At 32.9% G+C, this 23,770-nt stretch overlaps 2 protein-coding genes across 2 annotated transcripts; one reads left to right on the top strand and one right to left on the bottom strand.

Moving 5' to 3' along the window:
* Nucleotides 1-9,244: 9,244 nt before the first annotated feature.
* LOC141707183 (glucosamine inositolphosphorylceramide transferase 1) lies at nt 9,245-15,456 on the top strand. Its single transcript, XM_074510217.1, has 4 exons — nt 9,245-9,773; nt 10,655-10,777; nt 12,382-12,549; nt 13,524-15,456. The coding sequence occupies exons 1-4, from the start codon at nt 9,528-9,530 to the stop codon at nt 15,201-15,203; spliced, it is 2,217 nt and encodes a 738-aa protein (XP_074366318.1). The 5' UTR covers nt 9,245-9,527; the 3' UTR covers nt 15,204-15,456.
* A 4,968-nt stretch (nt 15,457-20,424) lies between these two features.
* On the bottom strand, nt 20,425-22,269 carry LOC141707182 (uncharacterized). Its single transcript, XM_074510216.1, has 5 exons — nt 22,163-22,269; nt 21,807-22,076; nt 21,602-21,721; nt 21,119-21,349; nt 20,425-20,871 (listed from the first exon to the last, which is right to left on the bottom strand). Exons 2-5 carry the CDS (start codon nt 21,987-21,989, stop codon nt 20,488-20,490), a joined length of 918 nt encoding a protein of 305 aa, XP_074366317.1. The 5' UTR covers nt 21,990-22,076; nt 22,163-22,269; the 3' UTR covers nt 20,425-20,487.
* Between the last annotated feature and the right edge of the window lie 1,501 nt (nt 22,270-23,770).

Here is a 23,770-nt window from a genome sequence, read left to right as displayed (position 1 = left end):
ACATTGTCAAAGCATGCTTTAGAATTCCTGATAATACTGCTACAGTTCCACACACAGACACAGATATAGTTAACATGTTAAATTTCATGGGCTATGCACTTTCCACTTCGAAGTTAAGTGAAATTAGGAGGTTAGGTCTTAGAAAGGAATGGAGCTTTTTGTGTGATGTGGTAACTAAGGTATTTTCTGGTAAGATTAGTAACTTTGATTCTGTTAACATTTATATGCTTAACATACTTTACATGCTAGTTACTGATAAGTACTTTAATTTCAGTGACTTGGTCTTGTTTGAGTTAGGCTATAAGTTAGGAGAACTGAATAAGAGAGGTAAGAGTGCCTACTATGCTAGATTTTTTATGATGCTTGCTAACCACCTCATTGAGAACATTGAAATTGAGAACCCAACCAACAAACTGAATTATTGGGTTCAAGAAAGGAGGATCATTGCAGATCTCAATAGGACAAATCACCACAAAGAGGTGCCTCTCCTTTATTTTCCTAAATGGAGGGACCTCAGGTAAGTGAGGTAAGTTCTACTGTCTCCACTCTTCCAACCTCACACATTTTTTTGCGTTCTAGTGTAGAAATGGCATCTGTGTCAATGACCCAACAGATGTCTACCCAAACTACTAAATTACAAATTTCAAAATCCAAGTCTAAGAAAGCCCCCTCTGGTTTCTTTCAAAAGAAACCAGTTGCAAAATTCACCAAAACCAAAGAGGGGAGTGTGAAGGAGGGTAAGCAAGGTGAGGGACAGGGTGAAAATCAAAGAAGCCCTAAGAATAAGGTTGGAGAGGTGAGTGTTTCTCAGCCTAGCCACACTGCAGCTTCACAACAAACTGCAGTGCTTAAAAAGGACTTAAGCTCATTACTAGTTGCATCCTCCCAAAAGGATGTGACTATTGAACAAAGCTCTCATCCAAGAGGCCAAGAGGGTAAGGGACACTAGCTCACCTCAAACATATGCCATAAAGAAGAAATCTAAACCAACTGGGGATGCACAGGGAACACACATAGTGCAAACTGAAGCAATATACTCAGTCACTGTACCATCTCAAAGTCAGATTGATGTGACTCCAATAAATGTGGATTCACAGCCAAAATCCTTAACAATTGAAGCACCTGAAACACCAAAATCACCCACACACTCACTGGATGTTGACATGATCAATACATCACTTCCAAATTCTCTATCTTTAACTCTCTTGGAGAAGCCAAAAATCCAAGCAAGTGAGCATCATCTTTTAGATGATTTGTTGGCTCACTTGCCATTTCTTTTTGAGTCTGTTGAGGCATCTGTGCCTAAATATTCATCAAACTACACAGAATCTACAATAGTCTCCACTTCAAACTCATTCATTTCTTCTATCCCGATGGATATTCATCATCCGTCGAGTAGTGATTGTATCCCGACAGATAAGCCTAAGAGCAGTCATCCGTCGGATAGCCATACTACTGTCCCCATGGATATTCATCATCCGTCGGGTGTCTCTGCACAACTTCAAATCTCCTCAATTCTTACAAGTGCGGAAGACTTAGTGGTAGTGCAGTCATTCTTAGGACTGAGGGAAGGGAGTGAATTGAGTGAGAGTCTGGGTTGCTCCCAGGAAAAAGGAGAGAAAATGAGTGATCAAATGTAGACCATTTCTTCAGGTCTGGCAAAAGTGAGTGAGAGGAGTCCCACCTTAGATGGTGAAGGTGAGGGTGTGAGGGTGGGAAGCCAAGGGGAGCCCTTGATGCAAGAACAGAGAGATCATTAGAGAAATACAGGTATAGGAGAAATAAGGGTGAACATCATTGTTAGTGAGTCAATGAATGTCAATGAAGCAAATAGAGAGGAACTATCTCAGCATAGTCAAGCTGTTATAGATTCCACCTCTTTGGATGCTGAGGTATTTACTCATCTTGTTCCAACATATCAACTTTTGGCTGGACAGGCAATGAAAATGCAGAAAGGATGCTCAATTTGGTGCACACTACTCAATCCATGCAAAGAGCAAAGGATGCCATCACAGCTATGCCTTCTACAGCTGGTGATGACATAGATTATGAAGTTGGTGGGTCAGAAGAATTCTTTGGTAATGAGGATGATGATAGTGAAGGGGAGTCACTGGACATAGGGGGAGAAGTAGGCCCTGGTTCCAGATCTGGTATGCCAATTTGGGCATTTTCAAAGAAATGTGATGAACATTATTTCAAGACCACCCTCATTCAACTCATCAGTCAGACACAATTTGCTCTTCAATCAACAACAAATGCCAGCACCAAGAAGCTCATACAGGCACACCTTATTTTTCTTCAGTTACAACAAATCCAAGGCTTTCAACACAGTCAGAATGTCACTTCTATCAAAAATGAGGTTGATCAAATGAAGAAGGATATTTCTGACAGATTGGATGCTAAACTTTCGAAGCTACAATGATTGATATTAAGAGGTAGCTAAGGAAGAACTCTGATCTTACCACAAAGGTGGAGTCCTTGCATAAAAGGATGACTGCTATGGAAGCTTTTCTCACAACTATACATCTACATCAAGCATAGCAAACTCAACTGTTGCAACAACTGGTGGTTGCACAATCTTCTTCCTCCACTCTACTTTATGATAACAAAAAGGGGAGAAATCATTATCTCAAGTCAGTCAAGCAGAGCCATCTAGTGAGGGGGAGAAAGTGGTAAATATATAAATCAGCCAAGTAATTGTTCCAGAAATCACTCTGCCAAAGCCACCGGTATTGGACAACATTGATTTGATCCACATAGCAGCTGCTAAGCTTAAGTCAAAGTCAATTCCTAAAATACTTGATGTTACAGCTGTGGAGAAGGAATTAGATGATAAATGGAGAAAGATAGATGCAGAAATTCAACAAAAGTTTGGGCCCATTTAGAAGCCAGACAAAACATTCATTCATCACTCTCAAGTCAAGAATATTTCTGTGAATGAAACGAGTAGGAATTATCTGGAAAAAGTCCAAATATCTTGTATCAAATCTCCAAAGGAAAATCTGATCATGAAGCCTAAAAGGAACTATTCAAAGTTCTCAGACAAAAGTCCTATGGATATTGAGTATGAGACACCTAGGCCAGATGAGAAGAAGCTGTTGGCTAGGTCAATTGCATTTTACAAAGATCCAGCAGATTCAACACTCAAAAGAAGATTAGCCAAAATTTACAGAAATGGTAAGGAAATTTGTGTGGTGGATGGACACCCTATGTTTGTGGAAGCTAAAAGGGAAGAGAAGGAAAGAATTAGGCAAGAAAAGAAGCAAGCTGCTCTGCATGCTAAGAAACTCAAACAAAAGAAGAAGCAAGCTACTATCTTGGCCAAACTTCAAGCTGTAAAGACCAAAACTGGAATTTCTGCACAACCATCTGTAATTGATGAACCTCAAGATCAAAAAGTGTAAGATGAACCACAATAGAAAAGAAGATTCAAATACAAGCTCCACTCCAAAAGAAAATTGGACTTCAGTAATGAAGAAACGGAAGACTATATTCCCAAAAAGCCTACAACTTCAACTCAGACATCAAAACCCTCAGTGGTATTTGAAGAATTCAAGGTGGTGGATCCAACTAGGAACATTCATGGTGAGCCCATTATTCCAAAGGATGAGCCAGTAGACTGGGATAGTTTTCCAATTCCTGAGCTAAATTTTCCTATCTTCAACAAGCCAAAGAAGACAAAGACTAGAGTAAGCAAGAAAGTGAAGCTTGTGACTCTCATATCCAAGACCCTAAAAACTCAATCTACAGTCAACAAGGGAGATTTGTTATACATATGTGATATCAAGGAGTTCTCTGACATAAACCTCTACTTAGATGAATTGGAAGAAGTAAGAGGGATTGATGCTCACAGACATCTTCCTGAAAGGTTGGTGTTCAAATATAAGGGAGGAAAAGAGATAATCTGGACACTTCACAGGATTCTTCTAGAGAGCCAATCCATTCTAATAAAGATCTACTCATCCTTCAAAAAGAACTTTGGATACAATGTGACTGCAAGGAGATTAGTTCTAAAGAAGATTGAGGAGCTGGGGAGTAATAGAGACAAAGATGCACTACCAAAAACTCTGTCAATCCTCTTCACATGAAAGAGAGTGCATTTGAGGCCCTATTGGCTGATGGAATTAAGGGATGAAAAGGGAGTAAGAAGATTCTTCATATTGGAGGACCAGTTGAGTATCTCTAGCAATGAGACTCTACTGGAAATGCAAGAAATGCTAGATCTCTCATAAGCTGATGAACTCGAGTTCCATGGACAACTTCAAAATCAGATAGAAGAGAACAACATGAGGCTTGGGAAGAAACCCAGACAATTAAGAAAATAGACTTATCTGCTCAGACTAGAGGAGCACCTTGATAATGATTGTGAGCAACTTCATTGTATACTTGGCTTTGTTCAATTTTCAGTAAATAATTACAGCAGTTATCAGTTTTATCTACTATTTTTTTTCTATATCTTTTGGATGTTTTGTTATCATCAAGTTTCTCTTAATTTATGCCTACAATTCCAGTAGACATAAATTGGGGGAGATTGTTAGGAATATGTTGTGAACTTGATGATAAATTAAACAGAACACCTTAGTAGATTAAACTTAGTGAATTTTGTAGCACTCGATGGATGACCAAATACAGTCCCGACGGATGATTCAATATAGTCCCGACGGATGATGATTTGACATCCATCGAGTGAGTAGCTTATGTAATAATAAGTATTGTAGCACATTTCTGCAAACAACTTTGTGTAGATTCTGTAGGAGCATATGAGTCATGTTGACTACTAGTAGATATGCAGAATAGGTTGATTAATTGAAAATATGAGATGTCTTGTAATTCTGCATAAGTGAAATGGAGTCAAGTGACAAATAGCTACACGGGATGATCAACAAAGCTACCCGACGGATGATCAACAAAGCTACCCGACTGATGACAAGCATGTACCCGACGGATGATCAAATTCAAATATCTGTTGGCAGTGACAACACAGTCACATGCGTTGGGTGTTTGCAAAAGGAATGTGGCAGCCTATTAAGCAGGGTTTTGAGAACAAAGAAGCATTACCATTTCCATGATATTATGAAGATATTCAAATATGCTGGAATAGAGTAGTGAAGTAGCATGCAGTTAGACTATATATGTTTTATTTTATTATCTTGTATTATTGTCATGTAAACTTGGTGATATATAAACCAAGTGTAGTAAGTAGAACAATTATCAAACTAAGCACACACATTTTCAGAGAAACATTTTCAAGCTGTATTATGTAGCATTTCTCTGTAAGTTTAGTCGTTCATACTTGTAAGCAGCTGTGAGCTATTCAAACTTCACAGAGTTCTAACTCGATATATATATATATATATATATATATATATATATATATATATATATATATCCGGTGGATACTTTTAAATCCACCAAAAGTTTTAAAAGCTTGTTTTTTTATTACTTTGTGTTTTGATTCATTTAAAGTATTTATTCCACATTCTGCAAATCAAACACTTATATATTATCAAGTAAGAACTGTCTTACAAATCTTGAAAAAGAAGCCAGAATTACATTCAACCCCCCCCCTTCTGTAATTCTTGTTGTATTGTTAGGGAATAACAAAGTCATTGTATAGGTTATTCATCATTCAGGGGCGACTTTTTTTTCAAATTAAACAATGAAGAATGACTTAGAAATGAAAAATTAACGTAGCTTTTAAATTTCAAATTAATTAGGTCATATATCTATTCTAGTATAAATTGTTGAATATGTTGTTTATATGATCTATCGAGAAAGAAATGCTAACAAATTCTTGTTTTAAAGCCTTTATTAAAGATTTTGCTATTAAAAATACGGGAAAAATAATTTTTAAGTTGTGAGTTAACATCCGTTTGTTATGATTATTATCTAATGAGAGCTTATTTGATCCTATTGATTTGTTTTCTTATTCTATTATAAAAAACAACATACTTTTCTTATAAAAAAAATCAATGTTCAATTTTTTGACAACAGGGAAAAACGTAAAACTATGCCTTCTATTATGTCTGTTTCAATAAAAAAATCATTTTTGTTACCGGTACATCTTTGCATGGTTATGTCATCACTTTGTAAATTTCTGTTTAATCAAACCTTCGTCATAACCACTTTTGTATATGAAAAATGTTTTGGGAGGAAAAGCTATCTATCGGAACAATACTTTTACCGACTAATCCCAATGACTTATACTAAATTCATATACTTATGGAATAACAATGTGTTTTGAATTTCAAGATACTTACTTATGAGCTAACATGTCAAACTTTGGCCAAGTATCATATAAAGAGACTTCTGAGAGTCAAAAGCACAAATAGATCAAAGTACTATGATCTTAGCGTGCGGTCTTCACCTCTTACAGGTCCATATGAATTGGCTTATTCAAAAAATATCTTGTGTTCAAAAGCCTAAAATAGTTATTTCGAAATTTTTTCAAGTAAATGTTGGGACAAATTTTTTTGAGAGGGCATAGGACATCTCAAAACTCAGGGCCGAGCCTGTATATAATATATATTAGGGGTGTTATTTGAGTCGAGTTTGTGCTTATTAAATTGGAGTTTGAGCTTTTTCTTATCGAGTCGAGCCGAACCCAAAAGAAAAATCGAGCCTGAAAATTGTGTTTGGACTCAACCCGTAAACTAAACGAGTCGAGTTTGAGCTGTTCGCGAGTTTTCGAGCTTATCGAGTTCTCGAGTTTTCGAGCTTATCCCAGTTTCATGAGTTCAAGCTTGTCGATTTTTTAAACGAGTTTTCGAGTCGAGTTTACCGAATTTTTGAGTTTCGAGCTTATTATGGTTATTTTCGAGTTTTCGAGTTTTCGAGTTTTGACTTCGATTTCACGAAAATATTAAGTTCTACTATATTAATTTCAAGTTCAACCTAAAAATATCTTTTTTAATCCATTTAATATGAAATAATAAAATTTATGATAACATACTTAATGTTTTCAATACTCAACATTTTCTGATCTAATGAAATAATATTCTAATATTCATAAATATTTTAAGGGTGCATTTTATCTTCATTCTGTATTATACATCTTAAATAATATACGATAATAGTAACAATGACAAAATGTGACTATTTATCGTGAACACATTTATTTTTTGCTTCTTCAAAACGGGAACTATAGACCAAAAATTAGTAATAGTTAAATAAATTATATTTATTAGTATGATTTGTCACGAAGTGCAACTAAGACTATGACTTATAAATTACGTTTACAATTTAAAAGTAATATTGCAATTTGCATATGACATTGTTACCATCTCATTATTGTAGTTTAAAGAGTGGATAACTATCCTCTTGGTCACATGTTCGAATCTCACGGGAGGAGATTTTATGATTATGTCTCCTGAGTCAGAGTCTGTCGCTTAAATGCGGTTTACCTTGGTTCACGTGGTTTGCAGGCTATTGCGTGAGCTCGTAGAGTTTACCCAGTGCGCACCCAAAGGGTAGCGGTTGCGGGTTACCTACGATAAAAAAAATTGTACAGTTATCAATCTATATGGATTTAAAAATTAGAAACCGAATTTAACCATGTGATTGATTCATCGACTAGTAGAAAGATTAACTGAAATGATAATTGAGATATCATATACATACATTTCACTAAGGGTAATAACATAATGTTAGTTGAATATTTAAATTTAAGTATGCAAAAGTCTTTCTTTCATATTATTAATCACTATATATAAATGTAATTCCGTGAGTATTATATCCTACACATAATTTGCATAAAGAAGTCAACGTGATTTGATCGTCAAGAACACAACAACCATTTGTGAATTTGTAATTTGCCTAATAATATTTGTAAATGTACGAAAACCTAACAAATTAGTTTGTAATATTAATATTAATAGATAATTGGATGACAAATATATTACCAAACAAATGAATATTTTTAAAAATAGGAAAAAAATAATCAAGTTCGAGTCAAGTCGAGTCGAGTTCGAGTTCGAGTTTTTCGAGTCGAGTTTAAAAGGACTCGACTTGACTCGAGTTTTTTATCAATCTAAAATTATATTCGAGCTCGAGCTTGAAACGAGTTCAAAGAGCCGGCTCGATACGAATTAACCCTGATATATATCATTACGTCATGGAAAGAGAAATGAATAGATATCTCCACAGGGGAAAAGCTGGACACGTAGCAACGAGTCATCTCAAACTGGTTACACTTGTCGCCACCACAGTTTCTTACTGCATTCTGCAACTACATCGCCATTCATAATAAACTAAAAATAAACTAGTCTTCACATATGTATTTCAATAATTCCGATTAATTAATAAAAGAAATTAGTCTGTTTGATACACCTTCAAAAACTAACATCTTCTTTTCTTAAAAAGCTCTAATAAATTTAAAAGAAAAATAATACACATTTTAGCTTAATGTATTTTATCGTTTCTCTGATAGCACTCGAACTTATGTGTTAAATCTTTTAATGATTACCGCCAAAAATGTATATATACTCTAGCTTTTGAATTAAAATTTTTAACAATTATCTAGTTAATAACAGGGAGGGTAAATGAGCATGTGAATAAATTTAGTTAGCTCTAATAAAATTTTGTTTTTTCTTTTATTTTTGCTAATTTTGAAGATGATACAGATGAAAGAATAATATCACATACTGCAATATTACCTTAAAAATCAATCAGGGCCACGCGATTAAGTTTTGTAGCGGGGCCCACTACGCGTTTACATTTACATTTAGCAATAATATTCATATACGCTACATCGTATCGAAATCCCGAAAAGAAATAAAAAGCAAATCCATCTTACATCAAATATGCAATACAAGGGGCACATAGGGTCAAAGACACGAAACATAAATTACGTTATAAATTTTAACTGATAAAAACACAAAACACCCGAACATAAACTTACATGTTAACCATGACTAAAACACACAAAACATGATAATCATGTATGCACACGCGGGCTGAACTAGAGGGTTATTAGAGTGAGTCCTTGTCCCGGTCCCGGTTCTCACTGACGATCAAAATTAATCAAAATTTTAATATATAATTTTAAAAAATAATGAAATAAATTAATTCAATTTCACTTAATATTTTTTGATAAATATATTTTTGTTATATTTTTGGTTCCGCCCCTACACACAAATAGATATACAAAATTTTTACTGAGCTGTCGTCACAACTCACAATAAGCAAATAGCAATTCTGCCACCTTTGTGTTCAATATTAGGCATCATACATAGAGATAAACTCAAGTCTCAAACCAGGATATACACACACATCACATACTAGTTGTGGTAGTCTGCGTTATTCAATGCATAACCCCCCAAAATTCCAAATTTTACTAAATTAAAAAACAAATCCATCGAATATATAGCCCCCCCCCCCCTCTAGATATACACATATATAGCAACGCGGCTCTTTCGGGGGTCTTTCTTTTCTTTGTCTTTAATTCACTACAAAAATAAAAATCTTGATTTATTACCAAAAATTTAAAAAATAAAAAAATCTTGATTTTCCGGTGGCCGGAGAAAAAAATGAAGAGGTGGGGTTGGTGGAGAAGGTGTAATTACTATATGTCAATGTCTTCTTCAAGTTTAAGGTTTTTAGTTGTGTGGGGAATTGTGCTGGTTACAGTGAGTAGTGTGTATGCATGGTTGTTCTTTAGTCCTGATGTGCACAAGGGTTTGGCTCATAATGGTTGTCATGTGGACAATGAGGGTTCTTGGTCAATTGGTGTTTTTTATGGTCCTTCTCCTTTTGCTCTTAAGCCTATTGAATCTGTAAGTTCCTTTGATTCTTCGCTTTTATGTATAAGTTTTGTGATTTATGTTGGATTTTTTGTTTGTGCTATTTGGTTTGTGTTGGTATATGAATTTGAAGTGGTTTCGGTTTCGGGATTTGTATTGGGGTTTTTGATTTTTGATGCTGAGATGAGTTGTTTTGCATGGTGTGGTTGTTTATGTTTTGTTGAGTTATTTGTATGTGTGATATGTGAGGTTGGTTGTGTAACTTTTGTTGGATAGGAGGCTAATTGCATTGGATCACAGCTTATAGTGTTGATGATTAGTAAGATGAATGCCCGAGATTAGAGAGGTCGAAGTTATGTTAAGCTAATTTTCTAGTGGAAGCACTTGTGATTTATGTTGTGGAATTAAGGTGGTGAATGAAACACTTTTTGCTACCTTTTGTAGCAAACCGCTACTGTTTATAGCCAAAGGCAAATCTTTCTGCTACATTCTGTAATGGAAAGTAAGATGTTCTAATTGTAACCCTTCCCCCAACTGTTGTTATCGTGTAAGATAGTTGAGTTGAAAATCTGTCTTTATCCTTCAACAGTGGCCAATGAGCGGTTTCATGATTTATATGTATGCATAATTGTTATGATATTTTTAGTATTGATGATTTCATTATGTTATGTTCGGGTTAACGGGCGATTGAAGATTTGATTGGGGAGCTCTATTATTTCTTTTATTATTATACAGTACTGTTTGTATAAATGCGCAATTGTATTTAATGTATTTCTTTTTTAGGGTGTTGACTACGAATTGGTTTATACTACCAACCGAAGTAAATTGCCGGTTGTGTGTCAAGTACAATGATCAATTTTGTGAAATGGTGTTTAAAGTTTATAAATTCAAGTAAAATGTATATGTGATTGCAGATGAATGTTTGGAGCAATGAGACTTCAGCCTGGCCGGTGGCTAACCCAGTTGTCACCTGTGCTTCAGTTTCGAACGTCGGTTTTCCTAGCAATTTTGTTGCTGACCCTTTTCTCTATGTTCAGGTAATATTTACCCTCTTTCTCCTATTTTCTATTACTCGATTTTTGCCTTCATATATAGGTGCATATTATGGTCTTTCCCTCTGGATGAGTATGAAGATGTTATATATATTAGTCTCTGCTGTCACTTTCGATAATGTAATCACCGAAAATCTTGTTTTTAATTACTATAATTTGTTTTGAATTAACTTTACCTGGCACCCAGTAGTTTTGTGGTCGTTTTAAGTTAAGTTACACATATTGCATATGCAAATTAAATCATGCAGAGAGCTTTTGGTATGTATGTGTTAGCAATCCAAACCAATTTTAATATCTGGCGACGAAAACGCAAACTTAGGCTGGAAGCAGAAAACTTATTTCATTAGTTTTGCTTAATGAAAAAGAAGAGAATACCGGAGCTAACTAAGTGCATTGATGGTAAGATCAAGAGATAGGCTAGTGGTAAAGGCGTATCTCAGGTTCGAAGTCTCATTCCGAATATCCATACTAATAATAAATGTAAATATAAAGATCGATACTAAAAAACAAAGGTAGTTGATGTACTGATCATCAAAATTTATAGCAAGTACACAGAGATCAATCAACGTTTTGGAGAGTTTTCCTCCTGCAGAAATTTAATTCATATAAATCTAGGCATGTAAGAGTATATGATTCTAGTGTCCAGGAACTATCATCTTAAGGTGACATTCGACTATGTTCTTGTTGACAGAATTGCACTCGAAAGCTGAGAAGTTGGAAAAAGTTAGTAACGGAATTAGTTTATCTTGGACAGGAAAATAAATTATTGGCAACAATTTTGATGTCTTTGAATGTATGATTGCCAGTCATGTGTGTTTCCTAGTGGAAGGAAGTCCAAGTGGAAATGATTCTTCATATAACTCTGTTTTATATGCACTCAAAAGGAAGAACTGGAGTGGGGCCATTATATTGTAATGTTTAATATCTATACAGAGACGGGGGTGTTTGGTTAATGGTTAATGTGTCCGGTTAAGGGGAATCGGAACCTTAAATCCAAATTTTTTTTACTGAGTTGTATTAGATTTGTATTCTATTAGATTTTGCAAAAGATATCCTGCTTGTGTATGTATGAAGGATTGTAAGTAGTACACTCTTTCTTTCAAATAGAGTCCAACCCTTAAACCGAAAAAGGACTGTTTGAAATTAGTTTCTTAATAATAGCATAAATAAACTGTCCCTGAAATGGCATCAATAATCATCCAACATCTCGACCACTCTAAATTGGCACTTGTTCGCCATAATGAAAGCATAGTAGTTACATACTTATTATCCTGAATAGGTACTCTTTGCGTTGTAAATTTGTAATACATGTTAAGGAACAAGATTTATGCATGAATGTGAATATTATATTTTCTATAATCATACTCGCGGTATTTATTTTTCTCTGTCATGTCCCGTGGAAGTTTAAAATCTCAGTATTTGCGGCAAGTACTTTGATGCATTCATGCACTTGTTCGATATAATAAAAGTATAGTAGTTGCATTTTTATTATCATGTACAGGTACTCCTTGCGTTGTAAATTTGTACTGCATGTAAAGTAAGGAACAAGATTTATGCTTTCTTCTTAATTAGACTTGCTTTTGTAACAGGAAAACACCATGTATCTGTTTTTTGAAAGTAAGAATTCAATCACAATGCATGGAGATATAGCTGTTGCGAGAAGTACGGACAAGGGAGCAACATGGCAACAATTGGGCATTGCATTAGATGAGGACTGGCACCTCTCTTATCCGTATATATTCGACTACAATGGTCAAGTACGAATTCGGTGTTTTAAAATTTAATTGATAACTTAATTCAGTTTGCCATTGTGCTAAACATGTAAACTGATCGCTATCATAAAAGTGGACCCCGTTCAGATTTTTATTTAGAAAGCTATTTAATTATACAAAGCAGTTAATATTAAATAAAGGATTTTGCCTAGGAAACACCGACACTGATACGGCGACACTGATATGGCGACACGGGATACGGGACACGGGGATTCATCAATTATCCAAGTGTCTTGGATAAGGGACACAACAAAAAAAAGTAATAAAAATAGAAAAAATAGAAAATTTATATATGTCAAATATTTAACAACTTCATTCATAATAATAATAGAGTTTCTTTCAAAATAAGTGATAAACTACTGTAAATCTATTCTACATTTTCATTCAACTGATCATCTTGTATTTTATCGGATAGAAAGATGAAGAGGGATGTTATAAAAGAAGAGACGTGAAATTAGGGTTAATATAAGATGGTTTGGGTTTTTTTAAGATGATTTCGGGATTTTTTTTATATGAGCCGAGTTCGCCTTTTTCTGTCGACACGCCACATGGCGTGTCGGACACGTACTCATCCGTGTCAGTGCCGAGTCGCCGTGTCGGACACGGCCGACACGTCATGACAGCCTTCTTGGAGTGTCGGTTCTTCCTAGGTTATGGCTCAAGTAAATTTTCTGTATTAGATTATAGAAGGGCTTGAGTTCAAATATACGCAAGTGTTTACTGCTCCGAATAATTTACTGGAGAATCCAGCATAGTGTTAAGGAGCAATACACTAAAATCATTAATGCCTTATATTTCATTAAGATGTTCAAAATCATTTCTAGTTGGTAGCTGACTAGCTGATTCCCCACCTGCTTAAATTCTATACTTCAAAATATTGCAGTGGAGGCGTCACAACTCCTAATATATGTCTGTGCTACCATTTTTTGTTAATCTCATGTAATATGTTGATCTGACAGATATATCTGATGCCTGAGAGCAGTGGTAAGGGGGAGCTTTGTCTTTATCGTGCAGAAAATTTTCCTTTTGAATGGACACTGGAGAAGGTTATCTTGAAAAGACCCCTTGTTGATTCTGTGCTCTTTATGCATGATGGTAAGTATTGGATTTTTGGTTCTGATACCAGAGGAATTGGCTCAAAACATAATGGACGCCTTGAGATCTGGTATAGTAGATCACCTCTTGGTCCTTGGAAGCAACATAGAAAGAACCCTTCCTATGACACCAACTTCCGCACAGGGGCTCGGAATGGAGGAAGACCATTAGTATACAATGGAAGTCTGTATCGCTTTGGTCAAGACAGTGGCGAGACATATGGGAGACGCCTACGTCTGTTCAGAATAGATAAACTTACCCCTGATGAATTTAAAGAAGTAGAACTCCCATTAGGTTTGGAAGAGCAAAGTAAGGGCAGGAATGCTTGGAATGGTATCCGCCACCATCACCTTGATGTCCAGCAGCTAAGTTCTGGAGAGTGGGTTGGCATAATGGATGGAGACCGAGTTCCGTCAGGATATCCAACTTATCGGTTTCTTCTTGGATGGACTTCAGTTCTGGCTGTTATTGTACTTGTTATGCTAATGGGTATGCTTATTGGTGCCATGAAGTGCAACATACCTTTAAGCTGGTGTCCTCAAAGTATGGAAAAGAGAAACGATGCCTTCGCTCAGGACAAGTCAACCTTGCATTCCTCTAAACTGAGGAAATTATACTCTCGGCTAAACAGAGTGAGCTCTTATCTCCATGGAAAGATGAAACCAAACACCTTGATCAGAAAAGTTGTTCTTGCTCTCATATCTGTGGTAGCAATTGCACTAATGTGCACTGGTGTTCAGTATATATATGGAGGAAATGGTGCACAAGAGCCTTATCCAGTAAACGGACATTATTCTCAGTTTACATTGTTAACAATGACCTTTGAAGCTCGATTGTTGAACTTAAAAGCCTACATATGGCATTACTCTAAATGTTCCTCTGTTCGTGAGATTGTTGTAGTTTGGAACAAAGGGACACCTCCTAATATTTCTGATTTGAAATCTGCGGTGCCAGTTAGGATTAGAGTAGAAGAACACAACTCATTAAACAATCGGTTTAAGAAGGACTTGCTGATAAAAACACGAGCAGTTCTCGAACTTGATGATGATATACTTATGAAATGTAACGATTTGGAGCGAGGCTTCCAGGTTTGGCGTGAGCACCCCGATCGAATTGTGGGATTTTATCCCCGACTCGTTGATGGTGACGTGTTAAAGTATCAAGGTGAAAAACATGCTAGAAGTCACAAAGGTTACAACATGATTCTTACTGGTGCAGCTTTTATTGACACTGACTTGGCATTCAACCTTTACTGGAGTGAAAAAGCCAAGGCAGGGAGGGAGGCTGTTGATAAATACTTCAACTGCGAAGATGTGCTTCTGAATTACTTGTATGCAAACGCAAGTATGTTGGATACTGTAGAGTATGTTAGGCCGGCTTTGGCTCTTGATACATCAAAACTATCAGGGGTTGCCATCAGCAAAGACACAGAGGCTCATTACAAGGTTAGAAGCAACTGCCTTGAGAGATTTGAGGCAATGTATGGCAGTATCCGGAACAGAAAATCGCATTTCAACCGAAGAATTGATGGTTGGGACAAGTAACAAGAAAAGAAAAAGGGATCCCAACAAGGTAGTTAAAGTGAATGTAGTTTGTGTTGTATGCTAAACATACAAATATAACTGTAAGACTTGAGACAGACTGTAACTGTTGTGAGTTTTTGTTTAGGGGGATAGATTCTTGTGTTGTCTAGATTGGTTCAGTTTATGTACAATAGGATTTTGCCTATGAAGTTTTTTTTTTTTTTTTGTAACTTTTGTTTGGAAGGTTCAGAAGTTATATCACAGTTAAAAATAGCATCACAGTCTTGCAAAAAAAAAAAATTAAACTTCAGACCGGACTTGGAAGATAATTTTTCCAAGGGAGTTTGCTGGATTTTCAATTATGGCCTAATCATTTTTTCAGATACTTCTGTACTTTGCCTCAACCCTCAATGTTTCAACGTACTGCTTTTTGCATAAACTGAATATAAATGTAAACAAAAATAGGTAAATATAGTTCATATGTTTTTCATTTTCACTATAGGTTTTGTTCTATTTGTGCATTATTAATATATTTACAAGGAACTGCAAAAGTAAATCTCAAAATTCACTGACAGTGTTCTTTGTTATCTTAATTTTTTTTGTGTGTCAAATATCTGAGAAATAGATTTTTTTTTTATCTCCACCAATAGATATACGTAATATTCTTAATCAATTTGATTTTTGCAGGAACTACTTTTAGGGAGAAAACAAATTTCAAACTAAGGCAGAAAACATTAAAAGAAGAGTAGTGCCGACTCAAAATTGGATACAAATAATAGTTTTAAATTTGACCTGGAAATTTTGAGCTATTTTAATTTATGAGATTGAGAGTTCATCTTTTCAATAGTATGATGATCAATCAGACCATGCCACCAGGATCCAATTTTGGATACATAATATTTCTCTTAAACGAATTGTACCCAACCATTTTAAGGATCATAAATATCATACCCGTTCCACAAGCTAAAAAAAGAAAAAAGTTGCCCCCTTCCCCTAAAAAGAATAGAATCATATATTAATAAAAAAATTATAATTTATTATATAATAGATTTTATAGGGATAAATACAGCAAACCCAACAATGTCCTAGTCATTACCTTATAAATAATAGTTTTGTACCTATGGGATTGATTATCATTTTTTATATAATTTTTTTGAATATTTATTTTTTATTTAATTAATTTTTAATAAAATTATTTTATTTCATAAATAAATTTTATGTTTTTCATGAAAATGTATTTTTTAAAAATTTGCACTTTTTATACTTATATATTTAGTTATTATTATAATATTATTATATTTGACATTAATAACCAAAATATAACATATCTGTTATAATTTATTTTATTTCTTTCATTATTTGATTTTTTTTCACATTATAAATTTTTAAATAGAATATTATAATCATATTATATATTATGTTTACGTAATTATTTTTTTATTTATATTTTTTTTCTTAAACTTGTGGAGTTTAATAAAAAATTAAAAAGTTGTTTAAAATTTGCATCAACGTTTGTAATAATATTTTATAATTTTTTGATTCTAGTAATAATTTTGAAAAAACAATCTTTATACTTAATTGTCATGATACTTTAATAATTTTTTTATTATTATTATATTTCTTCCTATTTTTTAAGGGAAATTACTTTTTTGAGTGGGTATCATTTGACATTTTTGACTTCTTATAAGGTGTACCATTGTAGACCCATCCATCTAATAGCACTTCACTCTGTCAAACAAATATTATAAAATTATGAATTATACCATTATAAAATTGACTTTTTTTATTTGATAACATTAAATATTTTTTACTTGTATGTTATATCATTAAATACTTTTTAAGTGGTATCATTTTTCCTTACTATGATTTTTATTATAATAGTTTTCAATAAAATCGAGATCTAAATCCTTTTGGTGTGATCTTGATACAGTATCCATCTTTTTTGGGTAATTGATTGTCCCCAATTTTTTGGTGTATGTGTTGTTACGTTTTTGATTCGTTGTCATGTTGCATTAAGAATTTTTTATACGGTGGGAGATAATCTGGAATTGTGGTACTTATCGCCAGAGCTCACCTCGCACAATATTATTGCTTATCAAGAATATTTCTATTCTATCAATCTGAAACAGGTTGTAGTTGTCAGTTTGGGAGTTTGTGCCGACCTGTGTTCTTATATTTTATATTCAATAAAATCTTATTGTTCGTAAAAAAAAAATCATATACTCTTTCATTTCACAGTTTATCTATATATTTCTCCAACTAATTAGTTAATTCTCTTAATATTATAAAACAAAAACTAGTTATTCACAAATATTTTAAATCAAATTATTTTTTGTATTATATATAATATAATACTTTTAATATTATTTAGTAATATATAATCATAGTTTACATAATATGTATACGTAGTTATTTTTATTTATTTATAATTATCTTTTCTTAATATTTTGGAGTTTGATGAAAAATTGTAAAATAGTTTGTTGTTTGCATCTTATCAATATTTCATAATTTTTCGATTTTAGCAATGATTTTGAAAAAAAAATATTTTACATTTTTTTGTAATATTACTTTTAAATATATGTTATTAACTTGTTTTTCAATTTTGAATTATAATAGTTTTTTATGTTATTATTATATTTCTTCCTAATTTTTATGTTTTATAAAATCAGTGTACTCTAAATTTTTTAAAAGACAATCCGTAATTTACCCTTTTTATAAAATCAAACAAAACGCCTATAATATATATACCTAAATATAATTTCAATATTTTTCTTATTTTATATGATAAAAATTAAAATAATTTTTTTACAAATTTTTTTCATCAAACTCACCCATTCCAAATATGTTTTTAAAAAAATGATCGACTTTAACCCGATTAACAAATAATTCGTTAATTCTTACTTAGATTTATTTTTATTAAGATAATTGTTACTTGTATTATATAAATATAATATTTTTAATATGATTTTATATCATTGTATAATGTGTAATAATAGTTTAATTTCTTAATTAATTATATGTTGTGTTTATTATACATGTTATTAAGTATTAAATGGAATATTAGAATAAATAAAATAAATATAATATATAATGTATTTTATTATATTTGCATTCAATTTGAAATAATAGTTTTTTTTATTATTATTATATTTTTTTCTTGTTTTTATATTTTATGTGATTGATGATATACTCTAAATTTATTTTTTTTTAAAGAAATAAAATACATGTAATATTTATACCTAAATATAATCTAAATGTGTTTTTCATATTATAAGAAAAAAAAATTATCTATTCAACAATATTTTAAATCAAACTTGCACATTTCAATTTTTTGTAAAAAAATGATATTATTTCAACCCGATTAACAAATAATTTCTTAATTATTATTTATATTTATTTTTATCAAGATAATTTTTGTATTACACACACATATATATAATATAATATAATAATTGTTTTATTATTTTATATCATTTAAAAATATATATTGATAGTTCAATTTATTAATTTCTTATTTATCGTGTTTGTTATACAATTTATTAACTATTATAATAGTATAATAGAAATATAAATATATTTTATACTATGAAATTAACAAATATTAAAATTTTATTATTTTTACTCAATATAATATTTTAATACAAAACAATTCTTTATTTTTTCTAAATAAACTATTTTTAAAATTATTTACAACTGAACTATTTTATTTTTGAATTTTACGAAAGTAATAATTTGAATATATATATATATAAATATTAAGTACATACGTGTTCTAAAATTCATAATATAAAAATTTCATGTTAACCTTCAATATGATATATTTTTCATAACACTTCTTTTTTATATTAAAACTTAGTTTCATATCAATATAAACACCGTGCAAAATATATTTCAATATGTCATGTAATATATTTTATATATTATTTTTTTTATTTTTTTTAATTTCAATTACGCATATGTACGTAAATAATATAAAATTTCTGCTATAATATTTTCACACCTAGTATAATTTTTTTAATTTAATTTTTTTGCTTTTTTTTTAGTTTTTATTTAAATGTTTATTTGTTATAATATCTGATGTATTCATTAATTAATGTAATTTTTTTTTACATTTTTTAGGTTTTCTTATTTATGTATTTGTTCATTTGGTTATAAAGTTTTTTGATATTTGTATAAGATTTTTATCTAAAAAGAATTCATATTATAAATGATTATATTGAGTTTTATTTAACAAACTACATTATATAAGTTTATTAGGAAAACTAATTTTAAAAAAAATGAATAGTTTTTCTGTATTTTGAACTTATGTACAACCCAAGGTGGATAGTTTTTAAATGACTTTATTAACCCACACTAATTATATATAAGATATAATAATAAAATATAATGTCATATTGATTTAGGACAATGTTTTTGTATATCAAGTCCAACAATTTGCTTTCTGCTTGTGCCTTATTATTTTTGAATTAGAATTAAAGAGAAACTAAATGATAAGAGGCAAAAGATGTGTAAAAGAGGAGGGCAATAAATTTTTTATTGACAGGTTATGCACAAATAGTGTCTAAAAATGAGATATTTAATTGATGTCCTAGTGTTTAAACACCATCTAGATATTATTAGATTACTTATTTGTTCAACATATCTCAAATTTTAGTTTAGGATAACATTATAGGGTACTATTGTACTTGCTATCATGGATCCCCATTTTTAAGGCTGGTCATTTTATAATAATATTTTCCGGAAAGATAATAAAATGCAAGGCAAAACAAAATATGTTATGACAATCTGATTGGCAAACAAATCTAGAAGATGCATAAAAATCATGCATGTAATAGATGGAGGCATTAAATTACCCAGCATCTACCAGTTTCAGTAGCGGGAAATCAGAGCTTTAACCGTACAGAGAGGGTAAATTAATCATGATTTACCAAGAAACAACCAAGCAACTTAAGAAGTACCCGTGTTCTTTCAATTCTGTATATAGACTTGAGAAGTATCTGTTTTTTTTCGTTTCTGCATATGAAATGGTTTTTGCGTTTCTGTATACGAAACAAAAGGTCGATATAAAATGTGCATATAATTTATACTCATTACATAATGCAAACATCTGTGACGACTAGTATGGCGATTACTTTTTACCTACATGTATTTAACATAAATTATGATGACTGTTAGTTTCAGTGTGATTTAAGCTTTTACCTGAAGATTTATTGAGAATAATTTGCAGGAAGAAACTTAGAAAAACTTGAATAATAAGCTTTCACTAACAAGACATACAGTAAACATAGAAATATATTGCAGTTTATTACTCTAAATTAACATCCTTAACGGCGAGGGGCTCATACCAATGAGGACCAAAACCTGCAGCTTTTCTTGCTGCCTCGTTAAACGGTGGCTTCAATGGCCCTCTAAAATATGTCCTCACAGTCTCATGGAATTTTTCAATCACTTCATTTTCTTCGACTTTACTATCATTCTCTAGGATACTACTGTCTGCAGGAACCGGGGAGTCATCAACAGAATCAGAAATTGTCGACCTCATGCAAAGATACTTGAACCATTTCACGCCAGCAGCACAATGGGAAATCTCTTCGGGGTAAACCACCTTTTCTAGTAAATCAGCTGTCTGGTCATCACCTCCTTTACGGAAACGAGAAATAGTTGTCGGTAGCACATCGAGCCCTCTAGCCTGCATAATGCAAGTGGGGTAGCCGAAATTGACATATACAGGATTTTTATCAGAGTTTAAGTAAAAGTCATGCTTGTCAAAACATGATAATGTAATATAACTCGACTGTTACTGATGTGTACCCTATCCAAGACTTACAAACATGATGCTGTCCAAAAGAACATAAGCCTTATTCCGGCCATACCTTTTTATAAATGGAATACTATCTAGTTTCTACCAAAATACTGGAAAATATAACTGAATTCACCTCATGAACACAATGCTCAATGGCAAGACGGGCCAGCAAGTCCTTAGAAGTAGCCATCGCAGAGTCCCAAAGTCCATCATGAGCTGGCAAGGCTCCATAAAAAGAACCTAGTTCTTCAAGACGCGCAGCAAGAAGAGTGAAGTGCCGACCTTCATCTTGCGCCACCTTTACAAAGTCTGTAAAGAATTCTCTTGGCATAGATTCTTGCTTACCAAAGCGAGCAATTATATCCTACAATAACCCACACATATACAATCCATTAATGACCAAGAACATCACAATATTCACACATCCAAACCAACCATACAAAAAAAAACTGAAAATCAAGACACAAACATCAACGCAACTCGACAAACAGATATATAAGCTCAACCGCATAATGTCACTACTTTTAACATACACCCTTCATTTCCCTTCTCATATACTTCTTTTTCACAATAAATCAGTGTGTATGACTGTGTGAGAGAGATTAAAAAAAAGTACCCAAGACAAATCAATAGCCCAGCTTTCAGTATTAACAAGACTATGCACAATGGCCTGTCTACTCTTCAAGTTACCAGCTTTCCCAAGCTTAGGTACAAGACCAGCAGCTACTAGCTTCACCTAAAACATTAAAAAACAAATTAATGTAGTTTAACTTTTTTTAGACACTTAATCAAACATTTGGTGTGCACAAACTAAAACTTACTTTGTCAAGCCTTGCTGGTCGATCTGGGACAGTTAAGTCCTGTGAATGAGGATCATATGGTTGAATGATGAGACCTTGGAGCCATTTTGTAGCAACTTCATCACCAAGCTTTGCCTTGTCAACTGGATCTGCTGTGTTCAACACACGTAACGCTGCTTCTACCAGCGTCTCTTTCTGGCTCATCTTATATCAGTTTCAAAGTTATCAATTTTCTTTTGTCTATATATCCCGATTTACGCGTGACAAAAAAAAATGTATCCCGATTTATGCCTGCATTTTTTTGTATAAATTAATCATTATTATAATAATTATAATTATTTATTATTTAATTTTAATTAAGAAATAAAAGTCTATACCCGCGAACGAGCAACAGAATACGTCACAATATCACTTTGAATAGCAAAATTATATCATATGAAAAATGTACTGTGATGAGCCGGTACTCTTATTATGTCTTAACTTAATATTTTTATTAATGGTCTCTTGTACTTTTCTAAGGAACTCGACAACATCCGAAGTCAGTAATTTAAAAGTGTTAAAAGCAAATGGCATCTACAAACACTCCCTTTCCGTATCCACTTTAGAAACTCCAGTGAAATTAATAAAATGATGTTTTATTCCTTGTTAATACATCAACCGGTCGAATAATTGGAATAATTGATCTGACTTGATACGTACGAGTAAGAAAGTTAACATGTGCATCACCGGAATTTCAACTCTACGGAAGATATTATATATGTTGGATTTGTGAATTCTATTAATTAAATCCATAAAAATAGACTATTCCGATTCAAATTTAAATTAGTTTATAAATTAGTCTATTTTTCAGATTTGAACTATAATTTTAATTTAGGCCTAATTTCTTCCCTTATAAATACTCAAGTAATTGTAAAATCATAATACAATAAATTATGAGAGACCAATAAAAAATTAGTGCGGCTTGTAGAGTAGAAATTTCCGAACCATGTAAATCTTTGTCTTATGTGATTGTCGTTTATTTTCTTGTTCTTATTTATTCGCTTTGGGTTTTGTTTTCGTTGTTGTATACTCAACAACTGATATCAAGAGCCTAGGTTTTCAGGCGAGTAAGAGCGATGGCAGAAGACGAGAAGGTAAAGATCGACAAATTTGATGACAAAGATTATGGGTTTTGGAAGATGCAAATTGAGGATTATTTGTATCAGAAAAAACTACATGAACCGCTGGAAGTGAAGAAACCAACTTCAATGAAGGATGAAGACTAGAAGCTTTTGGACAAGCAGGCTTTGGGGGTTGTCAGGTTGACTTTGGCGAAGAACGTTGCTTACAATATCGTCAAGAAAATGACAACTTATGGTTTGATCAAGGCTTTGTCAAACATGTATGAGAAGTCGTCTGCTTCAAATAAGGTGTATTTGATTCGCTTGTTAGTTGCCACTAGACTGAATGAAGGCGATTGTGTTGCTGATCATGTGAACGAATTTAATTATATCCTAGCAAGATTGGCATCGGTGGATATTAAATTCGATGATGAAGTATAAGACTTGTTGTTGGCATCCTCATTACCAGAAAGCTGGTCGGAATTTGTCACTGCTATAAGTAATTCATCTGAGAGCGGTAAGATGACTTTTAATGGAGTTCGAGATTCGATTCTTGGAGAAGATATTCGTAGGAGAAACTTAGGAGAGTCGTCAGGTTCCTTGTTGAGTGCTGATAGTAGAGGCAGAAAGTTCGAAGAGGGGCAGAATAAGGGGCGTAGCAGATCGAAGTCACAAAAGAGAGGATAGTCCAAAGAGCGCAAGGATATTGTTTGTTGGAATTGTCAGAAGAAGGGTCACTTCGGGAATCAGTGCACGGCTACCGCGGCTCCTAAAGGAAAGAGTAAATAGGATAATTCAGCTAACATAGTTGAAGAAGTGGTGGATGACGATGATTTGATTTGTTGTGTTGAATGTTCGGTTGAATCATGGGTTATGTGTTCTGGT

The sequence above is a fragment of the Apium graveolens genome, chromosome 2 (genome assembly GCF_009905375.1).
Source record: "Apium graveolens cultivar Ventura chromosome 2, ASM990537v1, whole genome shotgun sequence".
Taxonomy (NCBI): Eukaryota; Viridiplantae; Streptophyta; class Magnoliopsida; order Apiales; family Apiaceae; genus Apium; species Apium graveolens.
The sequence above is the reverse complement of the archived record's forward strand: the minus strand, read 5'-3'. Positions and strand labels throughout refer to the sequence as shown.

Excerpts from the sequence above, each read along its gene's own strand:
- LOC141707183 (XM_074510217.1), top strand. The coding sequence starts at position 9,528 with ATGAAGAGGTGGGGTTGGTGGAGAAGGTGTAATTACTATATGTCAATG. Across the intron at positions 9,774-10,654 it reads CTCTTAAGCCTATTGAATCT|ATGAATGTTTGGAGCAATGA; the intron begins GTAAGTTCCTTT and ends ATGTGATTGCAG. Across the intron at positions 10,778-12,381 it reads ACCCTTTTCTCTATGTTCAG|GAAAACACCATGTATCTGTT; the intron begins GTAATATTTACC and ends CTTTTGTAACAG.
- LOC141707182 (XM_074510216.1), bottom strand. The coding sequence starts at position 21,989 with ATGAGCCAGAAAGAGACGCTGGTAGAAGCAGCGTTACGTGTGTTGAAC. Across the intron at positions 21,722-21,806 it reads GACCAGCAAGGCTTGACAAA|GTGAAGCTAGTAGCTGCTGG; the intron begins GTAAGTTTTAGT and ends TTAATGTTTTAG. Across the intron at positions 20,872-21,118 it reads TTGAGCATTGTGTTCATGAG|GCTAGAGGGCTCGATGTGCT; the intron begins GTGAATTCAGTT and ends TGCATTATGCAG.